The sequence below is a fragment of the Ranitomeya imitator genome, chromosome 3, assembly GCF_032444005.1.
Source record: "Ranitomeya imitator isolate aRanImi1 chromosome 3, aRanImi1.pri, whole genome shotgun sequence".
NCBI classification, from domain to species: Eukaryota; Metazoa; Chordata; class Amphibia; order Anura; family Dendrobatidae; genus Ranitomeya; species Ranitomeya imitator.
The window spans coordinates 474,308,636-474,325,289 of record NC_091284.1 but is presented as its reverse complement, the minus strand read 5'-3'; the positions used below and the strand labels follow the sequence as shown (position 1 = coordinate 474,325,289).

The window sequence follows — 16,654 nt, the reverse complement described above, 5'->3', positions numbered from 1 at the left end:
GCGCGTGCACTATTAGTAATGGTGCAAAAGGTAGGTTCCCACACCTTATAGTACATAAAATAATAAACCTTTGCACTCAACTTTAATGCTCAGGTGAAGTTTTATTGTAGTACTAAAACGTTTCGGTCCAAAACATACAGGACCTTCATCAGTTACTACAAAGGTGAAACAAATATATACATAAATACAGTGCAGTGAAAACAAAATTAAATAAAGTATATACAGAAATCTGCCAGTATATAGTAATACTGAGCCAAAAATACGTATGGATCACAAAAAGAGAATAAATGCCTAGACAAAACGTCATGCAGACAGAGAGGTATAACATCTGACACCGATGTGAACTTAGAGAGGGATGCACAAAAAGACTACTACGTACCGTACTAATGAGTAAGTATAGGGACAAGGTGTGTAACAAGCAAGTCCCAGGGCACGAGGAAGGCAGCGCCTAAGTGGAAAATTGTGAGGGGTGTCACGTCAAAAGAGGCATGACCAAGTGCCCAAGCTAAAATTGAAAAATGTCGTACCTGAAATAACCATGAGAGTCGCGCCAGATAGGCTAAGGGAAGTGAGAAGATGTACGTATAAACATCTAAAGTAACCCAACGGAAAAGTACCAAGAACCTAAAGAGAAATGTATTACCTGCGGGATAGTAGCTATGTGTGCCCAGGTCAGACGCGGTGTCCCCCGCTAGTCTATAACATTGCCAGCGTGCGCGTGTTCATATAGGAGAGGGGCGTGTCCCAAAAGGGGACTTGTACGAATAGGAAAGCGCTCAACGTAGGCGGAAGTGACGCCGTTAGTGGGAAACAAGCGCGTCTCCTAGGTGACGGAGTGTGTAACGCCGGAAAAGGCGCAGGTAAAAAAGTGTCCCTATGTAGAAGCCTGCCCTACGGAACTCGGTGCGGCATGATTAGTTCCGTGTGTAGATGTAACGCCAACTACTAGGTAGGGAAAAGGACCTAAATTGAGGTGATGTAGCATAATAGATATACAATAGAATGAGTACATGCAAAAAGGTGAAACATTTAGTGCCTCCGGGAAAATATGGCATAGTAGATGTGCAGTGGGTGAAGTCCAGTGGTACGGAATCCGGGCGGAGATATGACAGCAGTGGTAGTATAACAAAGACAGACTTCAATACAGACGGCTCTATAATAGAAAAAAGAGAATTAGGACCAGAAGTCGAAGCACACCTGAATAAAAGGACTGTATATCATTTGAATAGAACGAAGGTAACAAACCTATATGGAAAATAAATAAAACCTGGAATAAACCTAAAGGACCAACAATTGATAGAGAATAAAGCAGTGTGTCTAATATACCATTGAATGACAATAATTAGATACCTCCTAGAAAAGAACTTATAGAGTCCGAACAGTCCCTGGACAGAGATGCATACATCTACATAATGTATAGAGATAGAATATATGAATAATATGAATCCAAAACTCATGAATGGACGAGTAAGTATAAACGAAAAAGTCAAAGCACTATGAGAAAAGGCCCATAACCGTAGGGCACCTGACTATAGGAAGGCCGCCAGGTCGTAGTCCCTATTGAGGCCCTTTGGATGTAATGTGTCCAGAGTATGGATCCAAAAGGCCTCTCTGCGTTTCAGGTGAGATATTCTGTTCCCTCCCCGTCTTAGTTGGGGGACGTGCTCTATGACCTGAAATTTGAGCTGCGAAATGCTGTGGCCCTTATCAATGAAATGTGAGGGAATGGGTAATAACAGATTTTGACAACGTATAGTGGATTTGTGTTTGGAAATTCGGTTGCGGATGGCTTGCGTTGTTTCGCCCACATACAGTAAGCCACACGGACATTTAATTAGGTAGATGGCCCATGAAGTATCGCAAGTGAAGAAATCTGGTATAGGAAAAGTTTTGCCCGAGTGAGGGTGATGAAATGATGAGCCCTTAAGTACATTATTACACTGGGAACAGTGAAGGCAAGGAAAGGTTCCAGTGCGTGGATTTTGTAGGAACCGTTGGCGCGGTATCAATTTATTGGTGCCAATATCCGCTTTCACCAGTGAGTCTTTGAGGTTGGGGGCCCGTCTAAAGCAGGGAAGAAAAGGTTCATGAAATTCAGGGACCCCCGGGTGAGCGCTTGATAGGAGATGCCAATGTCTACGGATAGACTTGTGTAGGACATATGCAAAAGGATGAAAAGAATGTACGAAGGGGATACGTTTGGATGATTTATTGGGTCTCGGTTGAGAAGGTGCCAGTGCTGTCTGGAGTGTAGTGGCTGGATAGCCCCGTTGTGAGAATTTAGATGCCATTTCACGCAACCTGGTGGGGCGAAGTTCTGGGTCTGAAACAATTCTGGAAACTCGATGGAACTGAGACCGTGGTATGGACCGTTTTGTGGAAGGAGGATGAAAGCTTGTGAAATATAGTAAGCTATTGCGGTCGGTACTTTTAGTGTACAGGTCAGTTGAGATGGCCCCATCCGGTTTGCGTATAACCATAGTGTCCAGGAAATTGATCTTACTAGAATCATGTGACATCGTGAAGGAAATACCGGGCCAGGCTGTATTGAACCACTCGAAAAAGGAGGCGAGGGCTTCCAATGTGCCCCCCCATATGCAGAACACGTCATCGATATAACGCTTCTATAGGAGAACTTTGGATACAAACAACGAATTGGGATAAATCTTGCTCTCCTCGAAGTCGGCCATGTAACAGTTAGCATAGGGGGGTGCTACATTGGAGCCCATCGCGGTGCCACGGACCTGCAGATAGAAATCATCCTGGAACATGAAGTGGTTAGAAGTCAGAATAACAGTTAATAATTCAATGCATAGGTTAACCTGGTCATCGTGGAGACCTGAATGTGTTAACAGCTTGTGTACCGAGTTAATTCCCTCTATGTGTGGAATCGAGGTATAGAGATCTTTCACGTCCATAGTAACAAGTATAGCCGTAGGTGGGATATTATTGAGATCCTGTAAGACTTTAAGAAAGGCTCCTGTGTCAAGAATATAAGATCTGGATTTTTGTATCAGGGGTGTCAAGATTTTTTCGAGATATACTGCTAGAGTGGACAGTATAGAATCGGTGGAGGCCACAATGGGCCTTCCTGGGGGGTTTTCCAGGTTTTTATGCATTTTGGGAATGGTATAAAAGACCGGAATAACCGGATGAGAGTTGGTTAGAAAGTCACAAGTTTTGGTATCTAAGACACCCAATGAAGTGTATTTCATAAGAATATCAGAGATATTCTGACGAATGGACACCGTGGGGTCCCCCGGGAGTCTATGGTAGATGGATGTGTCATTAAGTTGTCGGGAGATCTCACGTAAATAATCCGTCTTATTCATGACCACTAGGGCCCCACCTTTGTCGGCAGGTTTGATTACTATGTTCTTATCCTCCTGGAGCCCTCGTAGGGCCTGGCGTTCAATAGGAGTTAGATTAGGGGGATAAAAAAGTTTACCTCTGTTGATATCATCCTTTAATTGGTGAAAAGAAGTTTGGACGAACCCAATGAAGGTCTCCATAGCATGGGACCCATGGGGGGCCTGAAATGGCTCTTCTTATGTAACCATCTCGCAGTTTGGCACTAAATCACCTTTTTGCATGTACTCATTCTATTGTATATCTATTATGCCACATCACCTCAATTTAGGTCCTTTTCCCTACCTAGTAGTTGGCGTTACATCTACACACGGAACTAATCATGCCGCACCGAGTTCCGTAGGGCAGGCTTCTACATAGGGACACTTTTTTACCTGCGCCTTTTCCGGCGTTACACACTCCGTCACCTAGGAGACGCGCTTGTTTCCCACTAACGGCGTCACTTCCGCCTACGTTGAGCGCTTTCCTATTCGTGCAAGTCCCCTTTTGGGACACGCCCCTCTCCTATATGAACGCGCGCACGCTGGCAATGTTATAGACTAGCGGGGGACACAGCGTCTGACCTGGGCACACATAGCTACTATCCCGCAGGTAATACATTTCTCTTTAGGTTCTTGGTACTTTTCCGTTGGGTTACTTTAGATGTTTATACGTACATCTTCTCACTTCCCTTAGCCTATCTGGCGCGACTCTCATGGTTATTTCAGGTACGACATTTTTCAATTTTAGCTTGGGCACTTGGTCATGCCTCTTTTGACGTGACACCCCTCACAATTTTCCACTTAGGCGCTGCCTTCCTCGTGCCCTGGGACTTGCTTGTTACACACCTTGTCCCTATACTTACTCATTAGTACGGTACGTAGTAGTCTTTTTGTGCATCCCTCTCTAAATTCACATCGGTGTCAGATGTTATACCTCTCTGTCTGCATGACGTTTTGTCTAGGCATTTATTCTCTTTTTGTGACCCATACGTATTTTTGGCTCAGTATTACTATATACTGGCAGATTTCTGTATATACTTTATTTAATTTTGTTTTCACTGCACTGTATTTATGTATATATTTGTTTCACCTTTGTAGTAACTGATGAAGGTCCTGTATGTTTTGGACCGAAACGTTTTAGTACTACAATAAAACTTCACCTGAGCATTAAAGTTGAGTGCAAAGGTTTATTATTTTATGTTCCATACTACGGGCAGCATGAATCAGAACCTGGCAGCACGATTGCAGCCAGGTATGTTTTTCTCTGAAAATGTAAATGTTTCAAAATCTGGCAATCCAGGCTTTGATTCATGAAGCCCCTGGTTTGGGTAGCATGAATCGACTGACAGGTGGATTTTATGTATTGTTTCTGGGACTTTAGGTTGAATGTGTATGAGACTGTATGCTAATCACATTCTGATCAGACTTTGCTCAGAGTTTGAGGGGAGAGTATGATCATAGTATGATCCAATTTTCTCCATAGTCAGTCTGTGAAAATCTTACTGCACTCAGATATCATCCAAGCACAGTAGGATTTTTCCTAACGACTCATTGACTTTTTTTTAAATCTCGGATGTGCCTGGCCCTATAGAATAACATTGGTCCTAATGCAATCCGATGTTTTGTCTGATTGCACTCGGGGCAGAAATATGGTTGTGTACACGAGCCCTAAGGCTGTATCATAACGGTATTTACGGTTAGTTGAAAATATAAGAAAAGGGGGGGGTAAAGGTCACCAGTGTAGTAGCCAACGTATTTGAGGGTCTGGAGTAATGGTCCCAGTATGAGGTGTACGGAAACTCCTGGACCAAAGAGTAGTAGTAGTAATGGATCCAAAAATTGATACAATTCTAGCACCTGGTGTAAAAATGTAATTCTTTTATTGAATCATAATTAAAAACACACACAGCCATGTACCTATCAATCACCATTGGCTGTGCTGGGAGAATCCAGATCTGTAAAATATATTTTCACTGGAATGCCGGAGCATTCAGAGGCAAGTGCTTGGCTACAATGGTGTTTGGAGCATCATGAATTAGGTGACAGGTTCCCTTAACCAGTTAATTTGTGATCTAACAGTTTCCTATTATAAATCCAACATGAAACAGCCATACCTATTACCATCATAGTTCAAAAATACATTTTATTATGCACATTTATAACAATTAAAAAAGTGGAAAGCGGGTAAGTGGTCCGTATGTACAATTTCATATAAAATTTCACACAAAATAAGGTGCATAATAATAATAATTTTATTTATATAGCGCCAACATATTCCGCAGCGCTTTACAAATTATAGAGAGGACTTGTACAGACAATAGACATTACAGCATAACAGAAATCACAGTTCAAAATAGATACCAAGAGGAATGAGGGCCCTGCTCGCAAGCTTACAGACTATGAGGAAAAGGGGAGACACGAGAGGTGGATGGTAACAATTGCTTTAGTTAGTCGGACCAGCCATAGTGTAAGGCTCGGGTGTTCATGTAAAGCTGCATGAACCAGGTAACTGCCTAAGTATGTAGCAGTATATACACAGAGGGCTATTAACTGCATAAAGTGTATGAGAACATGATACGAGGAACTTTTTTTTTTTTTCTTTTATGATAGGCCACACCGGGATCATTAGGTTAATGTGTTGAGACGATAGGCCAATCTGAAGGTGCATATTGCAAGGTAAATGAATAATTAACCCCTGAGCCATTTTCCATTTTTGCAGTTTCATTTTTTGCTCAGAGCCATAACTTTTTTATTTTTCCGGCAAAATGGCCATGTGAGGGCTTATTTTTTTGTAGGGCAAGTTGTACTTTTGAACGACACCATTGGTTTTAACATATTTTGTACTGGGAAATGGGGAAAAAATCCAGTTGTGAAATTGCAAAAAAACTGCAATTCTACAGTTGTTTTTTTACCATATTCAGTAAATACTAAAGCTGACCTTCCATTATGATTCTCCAGATCATTGTGAGTTCATAGACACCAAACATGTGCAGCGCCCCAGAGACCTGGTCGTTGCAGTAACGTCGCTCTGCCACTAAGGGGAGTGATGGTACGTCTGATGGCACTAAAGGAGTTCATCTGACCAGTGGTTAGCACTGCAGCCTTGCAGCGCTGGGGTCCTGGGTTCTAATCCCACCCAGGACAACATCTGCAAAGAGTTTGTATGTTCTCTCCGTGTTTGCGTGGGTTTTCTCCGGGCACTCTGGTTTCCTCCCACATTCCAAAGACATACTGATAGGGATTCTAGATTGTGAGCCCCATCGGGGACAGCGATGATAATGTGTGCAAACTGTAAAGCGCTGCGGAATATGTTAGCGCTATATAAAAATAAAGATTATTATTATTATTATTATCTGACCAGGTATCACCAGCACACATTACACTTCACACTCCGGCCACTAGGGGGAGCAAAAGGTTTTATTTATTAGGCCACTCCTCACACTGGTAAAACTAGGTGTTGGATAGGAAGTTAGTCAGAAGCTGACTGGGTTTTGTTCAGTCAACATCCCGTGGCAGGGGGTGTTGTGGGGGGAAGATTCAGGGGGGTCCCTGTCAGGCGTGGGAACCTGGCAGGCACCTAGCCACAAGGATAGAACGTCATGGAGCCGCACCTGCGCTATCTGCGGCGGCATCCAAAGAAAGGACACGAAGCGAAGGATATTGTGGACAGTGAGAAACGAGATCAAAGCACAAAGGAGAGCCAGTAGGAGTCGTGCCCGGAGAACAGCAACATCCTACTGAGGCGCGTAGCCGGTGCCCGGAACACAGAGGAAGTAACTGACTTTATGCCTTACTTCAAATACCGCAGGACAGTTAATTATAGGTTGGCTGTCTACCTTACATCACCTAAGTAGACATAGGGGGCAACGCGTGGAGAGGGGCGTCTCTAGGGTCCCGGAAGAGCTCCGAGCCTTCCCGTCAAACGGGTGCGTCCTAGCCATAACAAACCTGGGGGATGGAGAATAGAAAGAACGAGAAAGAACTAGAAAGAACTGGAACGAACGAGAATAGAAGTTGTGAGGACTATCCCGAATGCTCAGCAGGGAAGCACTACGACACACAGGCACTAGTGGCAGGCCACGATTTCCACTTGCAAAGGGAACTCTGGATGTGCCTTCGGACTGGCCGGTCTCAGACAGCCCTGTTAACTGTGCTCTGGATTGAGGATCCTGAAGTCACCAGTAAAGAGGTAAAGAGACTGCAACCCTGTGTCCTCGTTATTGTCTTTACCTCACATCATCACCACCTACACTACTGGGAAGCCCTGGGGACTCACTTCACCTGTGGGAAGGTAAACCATCTAGCTGCCATCACATCACCCCAGTGGACCCCAAGCAGCGTCAGTCACCCTGACCGAATACCACAGGTGGCGTCACGAAACCTTGACAGACTTGTAACACCTCTTATTGGACGCCCCTTAGCAGGGTCACGGACCAGGTCCAGCCACCGTGACAACCCCAGAACTCAGACAGAGAGGACCGGTACCGAGTAACCTGTGGCCCTGTGTCTGGGGGCGCTCCACATGTCTAGGATCTTTTTTATGTAAGCGGTGAAAAAAAATCCAAACTTTGGTAAAAAAAAAAAAGATGGCGCCATTTTCCGAGACCTGTAGCATCTCTATTTTTCATGATCTCGGGTTATGTGAGGGCTTATTTTTTGCGTGCCGAGCTGACATTATTTTTGATACCAGTTTGGTGTAGATGCAATCTTTTGATCGCCCGTTATTGCATTTTATTGCAATGTAGCGGTGACCAACAAAATGTAATTCTGGAGTTTTAACTTTTTTTCTCGTTACACTGTTTAGAGATCAGGTTAATTTTTTTTATATTGATAGATCGGGCTATTCTGAATTCAGCGATACCAAATATGTATATGTTTTATTTTTTTCATTGTTTTATTTTGAATGGAGTGAAAGGGGGGTGATTTGAATTTTTATATGTTTTTATTTTTTCAATATTTTTTAAAACTTTTTTTACTTTTTGCATGCTTCAATAGTCTCCATGGGAGACTAGAAGCTGCAGTTGTCTGATCGGCTCTGCTACATCATGATCAGATCACCTGTGTGTAGCAGAAATGCTCAGTTGCTCTGAGCGCCGACCTCCGGGCGGCGCTCATAGCAATCTGGCTATGACAGCCATAGAGGTCTGCTGCAGACCTCTGGTTGTCATGCCAACCTATCGGTGACCCGCGATCATGTGGTGGGGTGACCGATGGGTAGGACTTCCGGCGTGCTTTCCGGAAGCATGAGTTAAATGTATTATTACGCCCAACGTCGGAAAGGGTTAAAGAATATGAAATTTATAATGAAGTAGGCAATGCATTCATAAAGTATAACGTATCCCTAATTTTATATACACAGCTTTGGTCAAAAGTGTTGGCACCCTTGAAATTGTCCCACAAAATTATTGAAATTGCACCTTTTGTTATATATACGTTTGATTCCTTTGTGTGTATTTTAAAAAACACAAAAAAAGAGGGAAAAAATACAAATTGGTCATAATTTCACACAAACCCCCAAAATGGGCCAGACAAAATTGTTGGCAATCTAATATTTGGTTGCACACCCTTCAACACTTTAAATAACTGCAATCAATTGCTTCCTATAACAATCAACAAGCTTTTAACAAGTCTCAATTGGAATTTTGGATAACTCTTCTCTTGCAAACTACTTCACGTCTCTAATATTTGAAGGGTGCCTTCTCTCAGCAACAATTTTAAGATCTCTCCACAGTTTTTCAGTGGGATTTATAGTTCCGGACCCATTGCTGGCCACATCAGAACTTTCCATGGGCTTGGTTTCCATCCATTTCTGGATGTTTCTTGAGGTATGTTTGGGGTCATTGTCCTGCCGGAAGACCCATTACCTAGGATGCAAACCTAGCTTTTTGACACTGGGCACTGTTGTACATTGCAACCCAAAATCCTCTGGTAATCTTCTGATTTCATAATGCCTTGCACTCAGTCAAGACACCCAGTGCCAGAGGAAGCAATACAGCCCAAAACATTTTTGAACCTCCACCATATTTGACTGCATGTACTGTGTTCCTTTCTTTGTGGGCCTCATTCCTTTTTCAGTAAACAGAATGATGTGCTTTACCAAAAAGCTCTATCCTGGTCTCATCTGTCCACAAGACGCTTTCCCAGGATTTTGGCTTACTCACGTACATTTTGTCAAACTGCAGTCTAGCTTTTAATGTCTCTGTGTAAGCAGTGGGGTTCTTCTATCATAGCTTTTCATTTAAATAAAATGTCGACAGAATGGTTCGCGCTGACACTGATGCCCCCTGAGCCTGCAGCACAACTTGAATTTCTTTGGAACTTTATTTGGGCTGCTTACCCACTATCTGGACTATCCTGGTTTGCAACCTTTCATTTTCTCTCTGCCGTCCATGTCCTGGGAGATTAGCTAAAACACCATGCGTTGTAAACTTCGTGATTATGTTGCGCACCGTGGACAAAGGAAGATCAAGATCTCTGGACATGGACTTGTAACCTTGAGATTGTTGATATTTTTCAAAAACTTTGGTTCTCAGGTCCTCAGACAGTTCTCGTCTCCTCTTCCTATTCTCCAAACTTAGTGTGGCACACACAGACACACAAAGATTAAGTAAATTTCTCCCATGTTTATCTTGTTTCAGGTGTGATTTTCATATTTTTAATCTGTATTCACTTTCACATGTTTTCACCTTGTTCAGCAATTATGTAAATTAATTATTATACCGGTGTGTTCACCGGATCTCAGTTTAAAAAATGCAAGACAAGCTACACATTGGATATCATGACTAAGGGTGCTTGGTCACCAAAAACGCATTAATATCGCATTTTATTTTCTGTTACTGCTGGTTTTTATCCTCCACTGAACACATTTTTCAAGTGAGTAAAGAAAAAGTTTTTTTCACTATCTCGTTGAGCTGGATTCCTCATCATTTCCTTGATTATTCCACGCCCTGACACAGCGGTTCCGTGCTTTCCAAGGATGTCGACTATGGTGAGCTGGACTGTGTTTGATGTGATTTTCATATTGCCCACACCTGTTACTTGCCACAGGTGAGTTTGAACTAGCATTACATGCTTGAAACAAAGTTGTTTACCCACAATTTTGGTAAGGTGCCAACAAATTTGTCTGGGGCATTTTTTTTGGGGGAAATTATGTCCAATTTGACTTTTTTTCTCTGTTTTATTTTTGTGTTGTTCAATACACGCAAAGGAAATAAACATGTCAGTAGCCAAACATTTATAATTGCAATAATTTTCTTGGAGAAATACTTAATACTCTGGAGCAATTTCAAGGGTGCACACACTTTCAGCCATGACTGTTTAAAGAGCCAATAGATCATATGTGCTTAGTGCATGAATTAAAGGGACACTGTCACCTGAATTTGGAGGGAACAATCTTCAGCCATGGAGGCGGGGTTTTTGGGTATTTGATTCACCCTTTCCTTACCCGCTGGCTGCATGCTAGCTGCAATATTGGATTGAAGTTCATTCTCTGTCCTCCGTAGTACACGCCTGCGCAAGGCAAGATTGTCTTGCGCAGGCATGTACTACGGAGGACAGAGAAGGAACTTCAATCCAATATTGCAGCCAGCATGCAGCCAGCGGGTAAGGAAAGGGTGGATCAAAAACCCCAAAACCCCGCCTCCATGGCTGAAGATTGTTCCCTCCAAATTCAGGTGACAGTGTCCCTTTAAATATTATTTCTTTTACCTTGCACTATGCACCTTATTTAAATAGGATTTAACTGAATTTATGAATCTGTGAGACTATTTATATCGTGTGAAATGTTATATCAGATTGTACATACGGTACTCTATATGGTGATCTTTGTTTGAGTAATCCTTTTCCGTTTTTTTCATTGTTTTTATTAATTTATTTTTAAGTCTTATGGTAGTGGATGTGGCTGTTTCATGTAGGATTTATAATTGTCATTGACAACTATACCAAATTAAATTTTGTGTTCTTACTTAAGTTCTGTGGTTATGACATCTATGTTGTTTCTTTAAATGTTTCCTGTTGATGGTTGCCTACTCAGTTATATGAAAAATGATTTCTCCATTGACAGGAAAAAGAAAATCGAGACCTCCTTGAAAATTATCGGAAATCCTCATCTAGGGCGGATATTTGGGAAGACAAATTTCACCAACTGGAGAAGGAATTTAACTCTATAAAGTTGGACCTTATTGGTGCAGAGTCAGAACGCCGAAGACTTAAAGAAAGATCTGATGCCTTGCAATTAGAGTCTGAACAAGTAAGATATCTTATAAAGATGGGTATTACATTACCGGGAGGGTGAAAACTGTGTTTTTTTGTTTGGGGGCAAATTTTGCATAATTTTAGCAGAATATCTGACTTTTTGAGCTACAAAGTTGCAAAACAGGTTAAGGACAAAAATTAAAGAGCGTTTTTTAATTTTGCATAAAATTTATGAGCCATCAGAACGCGCAAGGTTTTGTAGCCATATAATCAAGCTATAATTGACTTAATAAATCTTCAACTTGTAAGGCTTAATTATTCCCATGATGAGCTATCTGAGTTTTTGATGTTGCACATTTTCTGCACCTATAAAGAAAAATAGTTTGCTTTCATTTTTTCAATAATACACAGCATAAAATACTCACAAAAAATTAATTGTGGTAGCAAAACCTCATGCTTTACTTACAGCTTTGCTTGCTGTGGCACACTCACATCTAATGCATCTGTACTTTTCCTGTTGGATTTCAGCATATTACATCTGAGCAGTCTTACAAATCTCAGATAAGTTCTTTGACCAAATCAGTTACAAGAATGGAAGAAGAGCTGCAACAGGTTAGAGCAGAGAAGTCATCGGCCCTCAGTGACCTGGCATCTACAAGAGAACTTTGTGTTAAACTGGATTCTGGTAAAGAAATTATAAACCGCCAACTCTGTGCCAAAGCACAAGATGCAGACATGGTATGTTATAGGAAACCTATTACCTGCTCCTGTACTTCTCCACCTCTGTATAAACAATTGCCAGCCTTGGTGTCTTTTTCCCAAAATAAATATCCTGAGGTCATTACCTGTTCACTACAGGAGGTCCCTACTTCAATGGAGATTGCAGTGTCAGCTCTCTCACTTCCCGAGTTACAATTAGTTTATCTCTTCCCTAGCTATAATTAATCCCGCATGTTCAATTTGAGAGTGATATGTCCCCTCTCTGGAGATGTCTTTTGGATTTTAATTTTTCTCTGACATTGCAGTTTTCACACTGGCCACTTGGGCTATTTTAGACTGATACTGAAAGAGCAGGCTCATTATCATCAGAGATAGGATTACAATGACAGATAACACCTCTATTCACAGCTGATAATGCAGGATCCAGCAGTCACAATAAGTGATGTGACACCTGACCCTGCCTGACTCCCTTCATAATTACCATTGCCCACATTCATTAGATGCATCAATACAAAAGGTCTGAGTCAGTCAATGTGGATTTCCTGAAGTAACAGGATGCTTGAGCCTAAAATATCCCCAAAAAGCCAGAGTAAAAATGTATGATTTTTGTTTTCAATACAAATAGACATGAAAAAAACACATTGCCAATTTGTAGCAATATATATTTAGTATAAAAACTTGAGGAAAAGAGATAAGCCAGTGTTCACAATATAATCTTCAGTTCATTATTTCAGTTTAAACATATTAAATGGCTCCACAAACAGGGGATATAGATTTAACGTACACATTTCAGACACAACTGGCCTTCAGGCGTGACAAAAAAACATAAAAACACGATTTAAACAATAGGTCATTTTCTGAATTACACTTTCCCTTTAAAGAGTAATTCCCATCTTCATAGATGAGTGTTGTTGGATAGTGTTTGTAAAAACAAGCACTTTCTCAATTTGCTGCTTATTAAAATTTTTAGCGGTTCTTGAGCTAGAAAGAATTTTTTTTTCTTTACAGCTTGTTGCCTAGGAGACCGACCACCACTGCCGTTTAGCTTGTAAATATTAGCGGATAACAGTGTGCACCAGTGATCCTACTCAGCTTCAAAGCAATTATTACAAGCTCAATAAAAAAGAGCTTGTAAGCACTGTGCATGTTCAGCCACCACTGCTAAACAACAGTGGTGGTCTGTCACCTAGGCAACAAGATGTCTACAAAAGGAAAAAAAAGTATTCTCAGTAAATTGTAAAAGTGCTTGTTTTTACCATGGTGGAGAGGATGGAGTGTGATTGAGTGTGTGGACAGGTGTCTTTTATACAGGTAACGAGTGCAAACAGGTGCAATTAACCCCTTTCTGACCTCGGACGGGATAGCCCGCATCAAAGCCGGGACATGTCAGCTGTTTTGAACAGCTGACATGTGCCCATAATAGGCGCGGGCAGAATCGCAATCTGCCCGCACCTATTAACTAGTTAAATGCCGCTGTCAAACGCTGACAGCGGCATTTAACTACTGCATCCGGCCGGGAGGCCGGAAATGACGGCATCGCCGACCCCCGTCACATGATCGGAGGTCGGCGATGCTTGTACCTTGTAACCATAGAGGTCCTTGAGACCTCTATGGTTACTGATCGCCGGTAGCTGTGAGCGCCACCCTGTGGTCGACGCTCACAGCACACCTGATTTTCTACTACATAGCAGCGAACAGCAGATCGCTGCTATGTAGCAGAGCCGATCGTGCTGTGCCTGCTTCTAGCCTCCCATGGAGGCTATTGAAGCATGGCAAAAGTGAAAAAAAAAAGTAAAAAAAAATGTGAAAAAAATCAAAAAAATATAAAAGTTTAAATCACCCCCCTTTCGCCCCAATCAAAATAAATCAATAAAAAAAAATCAAATCTACACATATTTGGTATCGCTGCGTTCAGAATCGCCCGATCTATTAATTAAAAAAAAGCATTAACCTGATCGCTAAACGGCGTAGCGAGAAAAAAATTCGAAACACCAGAATTACGTTTTTTTGGTCGCCGCGACATTGCATTAAAATGCAATAACGGGCGATCAAAAGAACATATCTGCACCAAAATGCTATCATTAAAAACGTCATCTCGGCACGCAAAAAATAAGCCCTCAACCAACCCCAGATCATGAAAAATGGAGACGCTACGAGTATCGGAAAATGGTGCAATTTCTTTTTTTTTTTAGCAAAGTTTGGAATTTTTTTTCACCACTTAGGTAAAAAATAACCTAGTCATGTTAGGTGTCTATGAACTCGTACTGACCTGGAGAATCATAATGTCAGGTCAGTTTTAGCATTTAGTGAACCTAGCAAAAAAGCCAAACAAAAAACAAGTGTGGGACTGCACTTTTTTTGCAATTTCACCGCACTTGGAATTTTTTTCCCATTTTCTAGTACACGACATGCTAAAACCAATGATGTCGTTCAAAAGTACAACTCGTCCCGCAAAAAAATAAGCCCTCACATGGTCAAATTGACGGAAAAATAAAAAAGTTATGGCTCTGGGAAGGAGGGGAGTGAAAAACGAACACGGAAAAATGAAAAATCCCAAGGTCATGAAGGGGTTAATACAGGTATTGAGTGCAGAGTAGGAGTTTTTCTTTAAGAAGCCCTAACAGGTCTGTGAGAGCCAGAATTCTTGCTGGTTGGTAGGTGATCAAATACTTATTTCATGCAATAAAATTCAATTAAAAATCGTACCTTGTGATTTTCTGGATTTCATTTTTAGATTCTGTCTCTCACAGTTGAAGTGCACCTACGATAAAAATTCCAGACCTCTCCATTCCCTGTAGGTGGGAAAACTTGCAAAATCAGCAGTGTATCAAATACTGATTTTCCCCCCTGTATATGATAGCATACTCTGGGCCAAAATCCGACTAGATGGACATGCGTCTCTCAATGGATGGGTATTGAGCAAGGCAGGTAGCAGCCTAATTGGAGTGTGCATATTGTATACTTGAGGTCACATGACCGACATTCCGAGTGCTGACACCGGAGAATCCTCACAGCATGCAATGTGCGCGACTGTAGAATTGTAGTTACAAACAGGAAACCTCTTTAGTATGGAGTCATTCAATGAAATCATGCTAAAATAGTCCACAAAGTACCAGCTAGTCAGAGATACACATCCATTGGGCCTCTCATTGCAATTGGCTTTGCAGTGTGCATACAGCCTCATTGTTTAGCTGTATGCACTAGTGGCGTGCAGTACATGTGGCTTATGGTATTATATTCACATGCTGTTAGACGCTTACATCAAATTTCCATGTGTGTCCAACATTAAAAAGCTTGTGCCATCTAAGCTGTTGCATTTTATGGTTTAGATGAAGTTACCCTACATGTAATACATGTGCTTTCTGCATGGCTGGAGACTAACAGGTTGGGGCACATGTTTCAGTGACATCATTTTGACAATTGTATGTCAATAAGGCACAACTCTGGCATTTCAGAAATATTTTTTTTGTCTAACCTGGGTTATTGTGACCTGCTTTAGGCGAAGTTCACATCGCGTTAGTGCCATCCGTTTAACGGATTCGTTAAATGGATGCGCTAACGCTGATGCACAAAATCTCTTTTTCTACGAGTGCGCTAACGCATGGTACCATTGCATCTGCATGCGTTAGCAATGGAGGTCTATGCACAGCGAACATGTTCGTTCGCTGTGCGTTAGACCTAGCATACCTGAAAACGCGATAGACCGCGTTCGAGGGTGCGTCACAAAGTAACGCATCATCGCTTATGCATGCCGATTTTTTACATGCGTCAGGATCCGTTACGATTATGGCAATGGGTGCGTTAATGGATCCCCTACATAGCGTTAGTGCCACTTAGTAACGGATCCATTAAACGGATTGCCCTAACACAATGTGGTCCTAGCCTTATATATATATATATATATATATATATATATATATATATATATATATATATAATAATGTAAGCCCCCCCGCTCAAGCCATAAAGCAGTATAGCGGGGGTCTCATGTCCTCATAGACCCTGCTCTGTCCATTTTATTGGGAACTATTTTATGCATTTTTATGATGTTATTGTAATGTCAGAATCTGTGGTAGATTCGTGACAATCTGGTTTCAACCAGTTTTTGAGCGGCAAGTTTGCTGAATTCTCATTGGTGGAGAGCGTTTTTGGCGGTCTTTTTTCAAATATTTAACCTGACTGGCAGTTCTGAGCGCCTCAGTTGCTGACGCAAGATTAAAGAAGAGATACCGCGCTGTCATGGAGAAGCTTATGCAGGAGCTTCTAGCCAGGGCCGGGGGTGAAAACGGTCTGGATTGGTTAAAAAGCTGTCTGGCTATGAGTCCCTTGCCGTCAGCCTCCGAAGCCATTCCTCCCCCTCCGGTCCCGGAGCCCCTTCCTCCGTCGCCAAG

The 16,654-nt window shown here is 41.9% G+C and overlaps 1 protein-coding gene across 1 annotated transcript in view; it reads left to right on the top strand.

The window, feature by feature from the left end:
• Positions 1-16,654, top strand: part of TSGA10 (testis specific 10) — a 108,231-nt gene that overhangs the window by 50,335 nt on the left and 41,242 nt on the right. The window contains exons 15-16 of the mRNA XM_069757508.1: positions 11,413-11,598; positions 12,072-12,281. Of these exons, the coding sequence (XP_069613609.1) occupies positions 11,413-11,598; positions 12,072-12,281 (396 nt within the window). The remainder of the gene's footprint in view (positions 1-11,412; positions 11,599-12,071; positions 12,282-16,654) is intronic.